At 46.1% G+C, this 13000-nt stretch overlaps 1 protein-coding gene across 1 annotated transcript in view; it reads right to left on the bottom strand.

Moving 5' to 3' along the window:
- Window positions 1-13000, bottom strand: part of Serinc5 (serine incorporator 5) — a 98798-nt gene that overhangs the window by 3854 nt on the left and 81944 nt on the right. The window contains exons 9-11 of the mRNA XM_060377780.1: window positions 7111-7177; window positions 2263-2302; window positions 1506-1650 (exon numbers count right to left, since the gene is read on the bottom strand). Coding sequence (XP_060233763.1) covers window positions 1506-1650; window positions 2263-2302; window positions 7111-7177 — 252 coding nt within the window. The remainder of the gene's footprint in view (window positions 1-1505; window positions 1651-2262; window positions 2303-7110; window positions 7178-13000) is intronic.

The raw sequence follows: 13000 nt of genomic DNA, 5'->3' as shown, positions 1-13000 counted from the left end.
CATAAAGATAACAAGGTACTTCCCGCCCTGGCAGACTTCAACTTTCTTTCTTAGTAACTTTCTTTCTCATAATGGAGCTATAACTCACATACATTGAAAATGCATCATTTGGTGACTCTTCAAACCCTTGAAGACTGTCATATTGCTTCCAAAGCTCTTTGTGTTATACCATACGTCCTTCCCTGAAATGCCTGAGACTACATATTAGAGTTTTTCACTCTGGAATATTTACATAGATGTTACCAGTTGAGCAAGTCCAAAATTGGAAATGGGAACCTTCCCATATCATGTTAGATTTGAGAACAGTTTGAATTTCTGGATCGGGGATCGTCACCTGTATGTCACTCCCTATTGATAAATTGTATTTCACTGTGTAAAAATAGCATGCTTTGCTCTCTTCTCAGTTATAAACATCTGAGCTAATCCTGACTTGTTATAAATTACTATGGCATGATCATTTGTCTATAATTTTTGGTATTTCTCCTTTCTGCCTTAGATCTTATACTTAGGAGGGAATTTCCTGGGTTATACTACAATCTTGTGTTGAACCATGAAAGGAATTGCAAAGTTATTTTTTTAAACCATTGCCAAATGTATTTATCAAATGTGGCTTCATTCTGCATTCCAATCGGCACTGAAAGGAGAGTCCAATTTCTACCTATCTGCAACACTTATCACCGTCTGGTCATCATGATTTTAGCTCTGTCCATCCTTTCTGAGATGTTTTGAACCAAAATTCCTCCAGTTTTCAAAGGATCACTAGGGAACCTCGGCGCTCGCCCTCCTTCAGGAAGACTGTCCTCCAGGAAGAGCTCTGTAACTCTGGGCTATAGCTCCCACACCATGGCATCCATTCCCCAGCACCCACCACCATCTGATACAAAGGGATTTATTAGGGTCATGGTCTGTCAATCTAGCTAGAGCCCAGTCTCGGGACTTGTCAGTGTGGCACATGAGAACAACCCAATCGCCCGTTCACTAACCGTCAACCATGGACACAACTCGAAGCCTGGGTCCACACAGAAAGTATGACTCTCCGTGTAGGAAAGATCAGAGCCACCAGGCATGGCTAAATTAAAAGCTGGAACAAGTAAAAGATGCATATTTTGAAGCAGGAAAAAACCCACTGTATTAACCCTTAAGGCTACCACAGTGTTCTCCAGACTTGGCCCTTCCTGTCTGGTTTGCTCTGTTTTTCAGTACAGAGAGAACCCAAGCCCTCACACACTGAGGCTCTGCCTCAGGCTCTGCCTAGAGCATCCCCAGGTTGCTTCTGCTTCTTAACTGCAGTGAGCATACTCAGTGTTCCAGAATGGGCACTGATCTTCCAGGAAGAATGGGAAGCTGTTAGCCACAAAGGCTATGTATGGGTGTGTGAGAACTAGTTTTTGAGGGGTTTTTTTGGTCTTGTTTTGCTTTGTTTTTGTGCTTCTCAGACAAATACTTTAGCGTATAGAAATATTTACACTGGGGTTGGTTTTAAGGCATTCAAATAGGCCACTCACTGGAACCAGCTGGTCAACGTCATCATCATGTAGAGAGAAGCCAGAAAGAAGACAAAGTGGAAATAAGAGTAGCTGTAGACGGTGCCTTTCTTCTCATCATAAATGACCCGCGGTCCCTCTTTGATATTCCGCTGCTTTTCAGCGTCTGTAGAGGACAAAGAGTGCCCAAGGGCAGTGGTGAGCCCACGTGTGCTCAGTACAGCAGCTCCTGCCTTGCACATTTCAGTCCTAGTGTGCTGCCGAGGGGAAAAGCATACAAAAGCCACCTGTACCTCAGTGACCCCAGACATTTTCTCGACTGGGTGAGTTAGAAAATAAGTGTTAGAGGGGTGGAAGAGAGAGCGTCCTTAAAGACATAGAGAATATCAGCAGCTCAGCACAGAGGGAAACCCAGAAGCCTTCAACCCTGGGACTTTTCCTTCTATGAAGAAAAGTAAGTTGAAGAAAACTGTGGTTCCCAAATGAGGTGTAGTGGTCTTTTGGCATTTTTATAGCATTCCTTTAAAAAAAAAAAAAAGCATACTTTTTTCTATCCCTTAACTTAGATATGAACCAAAATGCACAGTGATTTTCCCCGACAGAATGCCAACAAAACAAAATCCATCAACCCTTGAAGATGGGAGAAGTAAATAACAGTGAACCGGCTGTGGAATAAGTAAGGTTGGGTACCAATGCAAAACAGACACGCAAATGCCTGCCGAGAGAGATCCCAGCCTGCAAAGCCCAGTCAGACCCACAACAGAAGCACTGCACTTACCCTCTCCATCTGGATCGAAGCAAAAACAGCACCGGGCTACCTGTGAGAGCAAAGGCAACTGAGTCAGATGCCTGTTTTCTATGGCCATAGCACTGCAGGCTACCCAAGTGGCAAAGCTTCTATCACAAGCACATGCTAGTGCAAAATATTTGGCGAAGTATCTGTCCCCAGATACACTGGGTATAGCAACAGGGAACACCCTCATAGGCGAGGGGATGTCCTAGAGCTCACTGTACCTACTGTGACTTCTGGGAGCAGAGCCTTGTCCCAGCTCCTTTAGGTATGGCTTCAGCTTCAACTGCCTTGTCCTGTAGCAAGCCCTTTCTGGGTACCCTCTATCAAATGACTGCTCTTGGCATATAAAGGCCCAGCTAACAGATGACATAGAACGCTCTGAGGCACCATACATGCTTGGAAGCATGTCCTGGGGTCAGTCCAGCCTATACTGTCCGTTAACTTAATTTACATTCTGCCTAATTGTCTCCTTCTCCCCTTCCTCCCTTCTACATGTGATGACCCCTAACAAATGACCCAATTGAGACATCCTGCCTAGTTCCTACTTCTGGATGACTTGAACTGAGACACCCCCACTTGCCTCACACTTTCCAGTGAAGTGTTCTGCATGCTACTTACAATTCTTGTCCTGCCTTGGGGACAGGAACTAGGATCATGCTTACAACCGAAGATGGTGAAATTGGGCAGGTTAAACAGCTAGCAGGAAGCCACCAAAGCAGCTTCACAACAGCTGGGCCATGCAGAATGTGATCTCGGGATTGTGACCCACAGCAGTGAGAGGCCTGTGGTACTTTGGGTACATGGGAGAACTCTGAAGGAAGGATTACAGTAGGCACTCCTGCCCTGACAGTCAGGAGGCAGAGGCAGAAGAATCCCAAGCTCATGCTGCCCCGAGCAGCACAGCGAACTCAAAGACTAGCCTGTGTGACACGGTGAGTTCAAAGCAGCTTGGGCTGCAGAGCCAGGTCCAGGCCAGACTGGGTTAGTGAGACCCTTGTAGAAACAAAATAAAGTAAACAAATCAGGCTGCTGATCTGGCTGTGGACACAGAAGCCTGGAATACTTGATTCTTCGGTACATTTTAAATTTTATATCACATTTTTTACTTGTTCAAAACAATGAACTCAAAAGAAAAAGAAACTAAATTATGAAAGTTTTATTACATGGTTGCAGAAAGACTGATAAACAGAGTAAGAAGAACTACACATGCCAAGACCATCTGGGAAGCAAGCGCTCTTGCTATCCGCTAGTGGAAGACAGCTGAGCTGTACAAACCAGAGGGCCAGAACTGGGGGTCATGGGAGCATCAGCCATCCATCCCACACGTCCCACTCAAGGCCAAGCCCTTGTTTCCTTCCTCCTCCACAAGACTTGTATCAGATGATGTGAGGCTGTGTACATTTCACTACCGCAGTGGGCCCACTTTATTCATGCTGAGGTCCTGTTTCTTTTGAAGCTTAAGTTACCACAGAAAATATTAGCTTGGTTCTTCAAAGGTATATCCCAGGCAACTCAATGTGAGGGCGTGAACTCACTTGCTCAGAGGCAAACAGTGGGTGGCTTCTGTCTGAAAGGAGAACAACAACATTCCCTCTTCCATCTAACCTGGGGACGTGCTGCTCTTGAGCTTGAACTGCGTACACAATAGGGACACTGAAACTAGAATGCTCCACCCTCAGCGGTGGCCACCCAGCTAGTGCTGAGAACAAGGGCACAAAGGCTGCTTCTGGAGACCTCTAGGCCCAGAGCTGAAGATCGCTGGCAGCTTAGAACCTTCATAAGGGCTCACTATTTCTAGGTCAGGTGCTGGAAAGGGAACGGTCGATGGCCAGCTGCGGCGTGAAGTCCCAATCCCTATCTGGAAAGGCACCAGGTTTGTCCATCCAGTAGATGCTATCTGATGGAGCCCGTGGCCGACGCCAGGCAATGCCAACAGCAGCGACAGAGACAGCAGCTATGTTCCCAGGCAACACGCAGTCAAGAATGTGCCCTCAAGAACGTGTACTCAAGAACATGCGCTCTGGGGCCACTTCCTGGTAAATGGAAGTGCTTGTTCCCTCTGCAAAATGCAAAGACCAGCCCCTCACTGGGCTTTTGTGAGGACTAAGTGAAAAGGCACATGGAAGCTCAGAACACCACCCAGCACCAGGCAAGCCTAACCAACTCAGCCAGCACTGGAGCTCCGGGTCCCTGCTGGCCTCGGGGCCAGGGCTAAGACTTCACTTAACTGCTCTGACTGTTTGAGTTTTCCAACTACAGTTTATATTTCATCAGGATTTCTAGAAATAAAGATTTCTGTACAGGAAAGGAAAATACAAGATTTTTTAGACGGTCAGCTAAATACTCCCACAGACCTCGACACGCAGGCAAATGGCTGCCTCAGTGTGCCTGCAGCTCTGAATTCTTTACTGAATGACATACTGTGATGGAACTCACACATAATTGAGGTGTCAGTGTCCCCACCAAGCTCAGCAGTGCTCAGAGCATGCAGGGCTCCCTCCCTCGCCTGTCTCCCTCCGGTCCTCCAGAGGGGTGTTACGTAAGCCCCTAGCTAGGCCGGACGAGTCGGTAGATGGGCGGCAGGCAGGTGAATGGCTGAGGCCAAAAGGAACATTTGTACTGTTAGAACCAAAGAAAGCATCAACAGGGCCAGGTCGGCAAGGTCCCCAAGCCTGGGGCTGAGCGTAGGGGCCAGGCTGCCAGACAAGTGGCCAACATTGTTGAAAGATTGATGAAAGATCAAGAATTCTTTCATTTTAATACACAGGACAAATAATTCTTTTTCTATACAAAAATCTTACTCTTTCTCAGACAAAAAAGAACCATGAATGTATGCTTGCGTGTGCGTGTATGTATGCACTGTGGAAAGGAAAATTCAGTTTCCTCACTAGGTATACACGCCAGACTTAGGGCAGGTCCCACAACCAGCAGGACGGCCAATACAAAACAAACTCAGTGGTGTTTCTGGAGATGCTCTGACTCATAATGCTTTGTTTGGACATTCTCTACCTTACTTGTCTTTTGCTTATCTATTATGGTTTCTGATTTTCTGTCTGTGTGGATTTTGTGTGTGCATGTGTATCTCAGCTTGAGTATGCACTCATGTATTTCTTGTGCTTCTTTTCTTTTTCCTCTGTTTGCTTTGGTTTTTTGTTTTGTTTTGTTTGCTTGCTTTAATTGCCCTGTTTTTTAAAAGAGAGAGAAAGAAGCATTAAGTTGGATGGATGGGGTGGGGTCTGAAGAGACCACGATCACCAGATGCTATTTCAAAAAAACCTTATTTTTAACTTAAAAAACAAACAACAACAACAACAACAACAAAAAATCCCACAACAACAAGGTTTGGACAGCATGCTGTCAGCAATTGAGGTGAGGGCAGTTTTGTTTGGTGGCAGCTTTGTCACCATGCAAACCCATACAGAGGTTCTTCAATGCCCATCATCTTCTTTGAAGTAGTATGAGGGTGCTGCCAGGAGCAGGCATGTCTCGCTGTCAAAAGAGCCTTTTATTATTAAGGCGCCATTAAATGCCACATTCAGTAGATCTCTGAAGAGTTTGAAGACCATCTATCTACCTCAGTATAACTGAATAGGCAGACATTACTTGTTTCCAACTACTTACTATCTGTTTAACTTTGGAAAGATCTACAGGCGGCTAAATAAAGCTTATTGCTGTAATTAGCTAAACCAGTACCTGACATGACAAGTTTGATTGACTAGTAGCTAGAATTTCTTAATTGTCCTAAACAGCTTGTAATAGTAGCTCAGGACACAGAGGAAGTCGACTGCCAAGCTTTGCTGAGACAATGTAGGCCGGTCCTTCAATGTTCCTGCTTCACAGATAAGTCCGTCAGATATTCTGAGCCAGTAGGCCGAAGATGGATGCTCCAAAACTGCACAGGAATCTTGGGTGACTGTCCAGGGGGCCGGCAGTCTCTGTCATTCTATGGTTTTAGAAGCTGCTTGCTCTGCACATGCTGTTTTCTTGGGTAATATTTATCCTTCTCAGGTCTCTGATGGGGTTGAAGACTAGATAGTATAGTCTTACAGTTTCCTTGTTACCAAGTTCAGAAAGGAAATTCCCAAAAGAGATGTAAAGTTTATAAAGGTTGAAAGACATAAAAGCTTAAGTTGTAAAGGATCAAAGAAAATGTTTTAAGCTCTTAAAAGATGTTTTTAGGTTGATAAATGCAAGATATGATAGACAATGATTTAGGTACAGAACTTTGGAGTCACCAAGAAAATCCTTTCTCGAAGGTTGGCAAATACTGATAAACTAGACATTGTGAATGCAATCCTTACCTGATAGCTCTCATTGTGTATAGTTTACTGATGTTAGAGGAAGAGCCTTTTATTGGACTAAAAGGTGGGACTGTTGGGGTGATCTTTTGTGCACTGTGTAAAGGTTGTCTTTTTATTGTTCAAGTTTTTTTAGGCTCAATTGCACTGGATGTGGTTGATCACATGTAGGGAGGAGGTACATGGGCAGGAAATACACTGTGATGTATGCTTGCTCCTGATTGGCTGTAGGAGGCATGCTGGCAGGGAGGACGTCAGGATATTTGCTTGCCCCTTATTGTAGCTGATGGGAAATACTCTGGCCTTATGGAATTGCCATTTTAAGCCTCTGCAAAATGTTACCCATTGCCATTTTCTGGAAACCAGGAATGGACCTGGCCAGAGTCCATCATCCTGGCCAGTATTTAATTAAAGCTTGCTTTGAATATGTCTAAAAAAAAAAAAAAAACAAAAACACAAAACACCACCAGCACAGAGGGCTCTCCTGAGAAATCAGCTGGAGCTAAAGCAAGGGAAAAAGAGGAAAGGGACTTACTTCCAGTTCAGGGGCTCCATATCGCCTCTGCAGAGCATCGGAGCTTGACCGTGTTGTTGATGTCAAACTAGGAAAAAAAAAAAAAAAGACCAGGAGCACAAGTGAGGGGCTGCCATCTGGAATGGAGTGGAAAGCTGCTTGGCTGGGTGAGCCTCACAGGTGCCACAGCTGCTCCTCGCTCAAGTGCTAGAGTCACTTAATAATTCATCTTTACCTTTCTTTTTCCCCCCCTCTCTATTGTTTTCTCTCTCTCTCTCTCTCTGGTCTCACTTAGAGTTATGAGAGAACCCAGAGGAGGAAGAAGACCCTTTGAAAGTTGTCGAAAACACTGCTGGCCTGCTTTGCTCTTTTAAATCTAGGCACTGTAACACAGCTAGCACAGTGCCCGCATAGTGCGCCGAAAGGTGTGGGCTCAGTTCCCAGCACCACGTCAGCTGGGTGTGGTTATACAGACCTGTAATTCCAGATCTGAGAGGAGGGACACAAAGATTAGAGATGCAAGGCTATCCTTGACTACACAGTTCATTCACAATTAGCCTGGCCTTCAGGAGACTCTATCCAAAATTTTTTTTCCACCTTTCCTCCACATCTAGAGGTAAACTGATATGTAACATTGACTCACAAAGGTAAAAGTATTTATTTCTCCCTTAAAAACATGGAAGTGTTTTAAACAAATTGAGATATATTCAACACTTAACCAACTTTATACATTCATTTCACAAATAATTCCTCAGGCCATGTGTGCTGTGGGTGGCAGGCCCTGTCTGAGCATTAGGGGCTCTTTGGTGAAGATGCAGCTACCCTGCCCCACGCAGAACCGAGCTTACAAGGACACAGAGGGTGACTGCTGTTGCTCAAGAAGCAAGGCTCACAGTGGACAGGAAGAAATTAAGATTCATGTCCACCAAATCAACCCCAGGAAGCAATAGCATCTTGTTGGTTCCCTCTCACTCTTGGTCAAGGAGAAAAAGAGCTCAACGAGCTGCAGGGAAGCGATAGGAAGCCTCACGGGGGTCCTCTGGGATGGGGCTACACGTGTCAGTGCTGTGCCCTGCGGTGAAGCATGGTGGACAGAGACGAGCACCTGAGTGGTGCCATCTCTCACCGCTCAGAGAACAGCTAACGCAACACAGGCTGTTCAGTGTCTCTGGATCCCGCCCTCAAATGCCCAGGTTCCTTGTAATCACTCACAGAGTCTTCAGTACATTGCCTTCTCTCTACAAACTACTGCAACACCCCAACCTCTGCCACATGCTCAGAGCAAATGGGCGCAAGTGCTTCCTGAGATAGTGTTGTAGTTCACAGCAGAACTAGCCAAAGTCCCACGAGTCCCAGGAGATCCCAAGAAAGTCCCAGACTATGCTGGAGGTCACACACCTCTCTTAACTCTAGGAAATTGACAAGGCAGGCCCAGGACACGCCATGCCTCCGTCCAGCCTCTGTGTGACAAAGGTCAATCATGTCCCCACAATGCTGTGTGGTCAGTGATTCAGGACTATCAAAGGAGAACTGAATTCTGGGGGCACCGGGGGAGGCCACCCCATGCTCCTGACGCATAAAGAGTTCTGGCTAGCTGCTGAAGTGGTGGCAGGATTTCTAAAATAAAAAAGCAAATCACCACCATTCCTTTCTTCTTAAATAAGAGCAGCAGGTCCAGAATATGCCAAATGAACACTCCTCCTTAATCTGCCATTTTTTTCTCAGCTTAAGCCAATCTTTACCAGAACACCATACCTGTTCCATACAACGCGCTGTATTGCTGTGAGCATCCTACTTTGAATGAGGAAGTTGTTTAGCATTTAATATAGACTCTTAGCTTTCCCACTTGTATATTCAGTGGGTATTTTCCTAGATGGCTTAAACCTTTTCTGTTAAGAAAAACTAAAATGAAAATAAGCAAGGAATACTTTGTAACACAAATGCTTCCCAATGATCTACTTGTGCAGGTCACCCAGCTTAGCACCCTGTCCCAGCAACAGAAAGCAACTAGAACAGAACTTGGTACTAAAAAGTTGGCTGTTGCTGTGACAGACCGGCCCATGTTTTTCTGGGAAGGCTTGTGAGGAGTATGAAACTTTAGGTTAGAAAGGCAATGAAACGTTCAAAGCTTCACTGATCAATGCAGGAGGGCCACCCCTGTGTGCAGCGCCACCTCTGGGCAGACAGGTCTGTGCAGTACAAGGAAGCTGAGCAAGCCACGAGGAACAAGCTAGTAAGCAGCATTCTTCTGTGGTTTCTGCTCCGGTTCCTGCCATGAGTTCCTGCCCTGATCTCCCTTTATGATGCATTACAAGCTGTAAGGTGAAAAAAACCCTTATTTGGTCACTGTCTTAGTTAAGGGTTCCCCTACTGTGATAAAACACCGCCATCAAAAACAACTTGGAGAGGAAAGTTTATTTCAGTTTCCATATCATTGTCCTTCGTTGGAGAGGAGCCACTCAAACAAGGTAGAAACCTGGAGTCAAGATCACATGCAGAGGCCATGGAGGGTGCTGCTTACTGGCTTGTTCTTCCTGGCTTGCTCAGTTTGCCTTCTGAGAGTACCCAGGACCACCTGCCCAGGGGTAGTCCTGCCCACACCGAGCTGGACCCTCCCATATCATCATCAATGAAGAAAATGCACCACAGGCTTGCCCACAGCCCAAGCTGGTGGGGACATTTCCTCAGCTGAGGTTCCCCTTCCCAGATGACTATCTTGAGTCTAGCCAGCTGTGGTTTTCTTCATGGTAACAGAAAGAAACCTAGAACACTCTCAGAAACCATGAGCCAAAATAAATCTTTCCTCCCTAAAGACTTTTTTCTAACTATGTGACTATCATCTCTCCACATATCTAGCAAAAGAGGCTTAGCCCAAGTCTCCTGAAGCCGAGGTGGAGAGCTGCAGGAATGCACTCCATCCTTCACAGGTACAAAGGACTCCAGGGTCTAAGCCAGTTTGACAGCTTTAACTGGAAATAACAATATAGCAATCTGAACCTGTAGACCAAGGAAGGATTAAGGACTTTGTGATGTCCAGTGGAAGCTGGACTTTGTTACAGGATTCAGGAGAAGGTGGGAAGGCTGGACTAACAAAGCAAACTGTTATGGAACCCGGGCAGCCATCTTGGGGTCCTGGCTGTGACACTCCTTCACAGCAGTAACTCCTCAGCACCAGGTGGGATCTCTAGAGAGCACACAGCCCAGGAAAAAAAGGTTCAGATAACACAGAGTAAAGTGTATTCCCAGGAAGTGTCCAGAGGACCCAGGGCAGACATGATGCCTAAGGAAGTATTTGGGGGTGGTGCAGGAGCCCATAGAAAACCGAGAAAAGCTGAGTAGGCCAAGCTTTCAATATTACAAAACGTAATCCCAGACAATCCTGGGTCTTACACAGAGCACTGGTGACTTTTTTCCCCTTGTAATCTGCAAACTACCTGGTGTTCTAACAGCATGTCCTCTCAAGGCCCTAAGAAGTCTGAATCAGAGCCTTGTGATCTTGAAGCCAAGCCATTTGTTTATAACAGTCTGCACACTGACGCCTCCTGATGCTGCAGAGGGGAATTACAACAAGCATCAAGCTCCAGACCCCACATGATAAGAGCCAACTCCTGGAGTGTGTTCAAGCCAGCAAGTTACAGAAGCACCCACGTGCAACTGAGCTGTTGCTCTTTCTCTTCACTCCACTGGCCACTCCAGTCCTGCAGTGTAACTACCAGCACTCAGTAATATCGTTTGCTGTTGGCATTTGGACAGATTTCTAAAACGCAGCTGTCAGCTTTGAAAGTTGGCGCTTTCGGGGAGCATCTGGCCAAGCCCCCCTGTGCGGCCTCAGTTCTTACAGACCATCTCTCTCAAAAGCTATTTTTCTGTTTCTGTTTGGGTTTTTGTTGTTGTTTTGTTTCTGTCGTGCCAGGGATTAGATCTACGGTTTTATACATATAGAACTGCACGCAAATTCATTTCCACTATGCTAAGCCCAAACTCAAAAGTGATTTTTCTTTGGGGGTGGGCTGGGAGTTGAGCACTGTGCGAAGCTGTGGTGGCTTATGAGCTCTCTGGAAATGGCCACTGACTTGAACCCTTCTTATTGCTTATGCATGTATGTATATCTGTGGGGGGAGGGGTAGGAGGGGACACACATGTGTGGATGGCTTTGCCACTGAGCCACATTCCCAGTCCTAAAAGTGACTTAAAACAAAACAAAGTTGGGGTTTGCTAAGTTTCTGAGGCTAGCCTCAAGCTTTTAATCCTGCCTCAGCCAACGGCATTAGCTGGGATTACAGATACTCCAAAGTGAGTCTTCACAACTCTTAGGAGCAGGAAACAAATCTGAGTAAAAATTCCGTACTGAGACACCCCACAACTACCCATCTATGCAACGGACCCAGTCGGACTCTGCTGTCATCCCATTGATGGTCGCAGTAAATCTAAACCTCCAGGCTAGCAAAGGGACAACTACTGCCTCCCTCGCCCCACAACCCCAACTTCAGTGGACACTGTTTAACTTTCAAAAACAAGTATTTCACTCTGCTAAAAACCCTTATAATTTCCTCTGATAATGCAAAAGATGACAAAGAGAAATCCTATCTTACTGCAAATGAACACACAAACCAAAACACCAAAAACACCACGAGTTTGGTTTGTCTCCTCCTGGGAGTTTCTAGGCTTGTTTTTATAAAGATTTACTTATGAGTGTGAGTGTTTTACCTGTAAATCTGTCTGTGTACCACATGTGTGCCTGGTGGACAGAGAAAAGAGCACCTGCACTGGAGCTTAGTTAGAGATGGGTGTGAGCTGCCATGTGGTGCTGAGACCTGAACCTGGATCCTCCGCCAAAGCAGCCAGTGCTCTCAACCCCTCAGCCAACTCTCCAGTGCCTCCTCCCAGCCAGTGCTTTCGACCCCTCAGCCAACTCTCCAATGCCTCCTCCCAGGGACTTTTATAAATACAACTGTGTTTGATTTCTTAAAGGAGGGCTGGAGAGACGGCTCAGAGGTTAAGAACACTGGTGTTCTTTCAAAGGTCCTGAGTTCAATTCCCAGCAACCACATGGTAGCTCATAACCATCTATAGTGAGTTCTGGTACCCTCTTCTGGCATGAATACTGTACAAATAAGCTGCTATCACTGCAGCTCCACTCACTGACATTCTCACATGCTGGTTTGCTTTCTGCGATAAGTACCATGACATGAAGCAACCAGGGCAGAAAGGACTTATTTCATCTTACACTTCCACATCACAGCCCAACACTGAGGAAGTCAGGGCAGGAACTCAAGGCAGAAACCTGGAGGCAGGAGCTGAAGCAGAGGCCACGGAGGAGTGCTGCTTACTGGTGTGCTCCTCAGGGCTTTCTCAGCCTCCTTCCGAATACAACTACCTGCACAGGGATGTTACTGACCCCCAGTGAGCTGGGCCCTCCCACATCAATCATTAATCAAGAAAATGCACTGTAAGCTTGCCCACAGGCCAATCTGATAGGATTACTTTCTCAATGTAAGCTTCTTTTTCAGATTACTCTGGGTTCCTCCAAGCTGACAAACAACTAGCCAGCACACAACCAGCAGGGAAAGTAGTTGCATGGGGTATGGGCTTACTGGAACTGATCACTGAGTTGAATCCTCCTTATTCTTTTTAAATTTTGTGTCTGTGTACATGCATACATGTGTGTGTACACAGAGGTCAGAGGAAGATAGTGGCTGTCTTCCTCAGTCTCTTCCCACCATCCTCTCTTGAGACAGGGCCCCTCACTGAACCTACAGCTCGAGTTGGGCTGCACCTGTCCACACATCAGCACTAGGTTAGCGGTATGCGTGACCAAGCTCAGTTTTCATGGGCACTGGAGAGCTTTATTGACTGCTCAGCCCCACCTCTCCCTGCTTCAGGAGAGCAGGCATTCAACAGACAACTGATG

The sequence above is a fragment of the Meriones unguiculatus genome, chromosome 2 (assembly GCF_030254825.1).
Source record: "Meriones unguiculatus strain TT.TT164.6M chromosome 2, Bangor_MerUng_6.1, whole genome shotgun sequence".
Taxonomy (NCBI): Eukaryota; Metazoa; Chordata; class Mammalia; order Rodentia; family Muridae; genus Meriones; species Meriones unguiculatus.
Note: the sequence above shows the minus strand (reverse complement) of the source record. Positions and strands in the feature narration are given on the sequence as shown.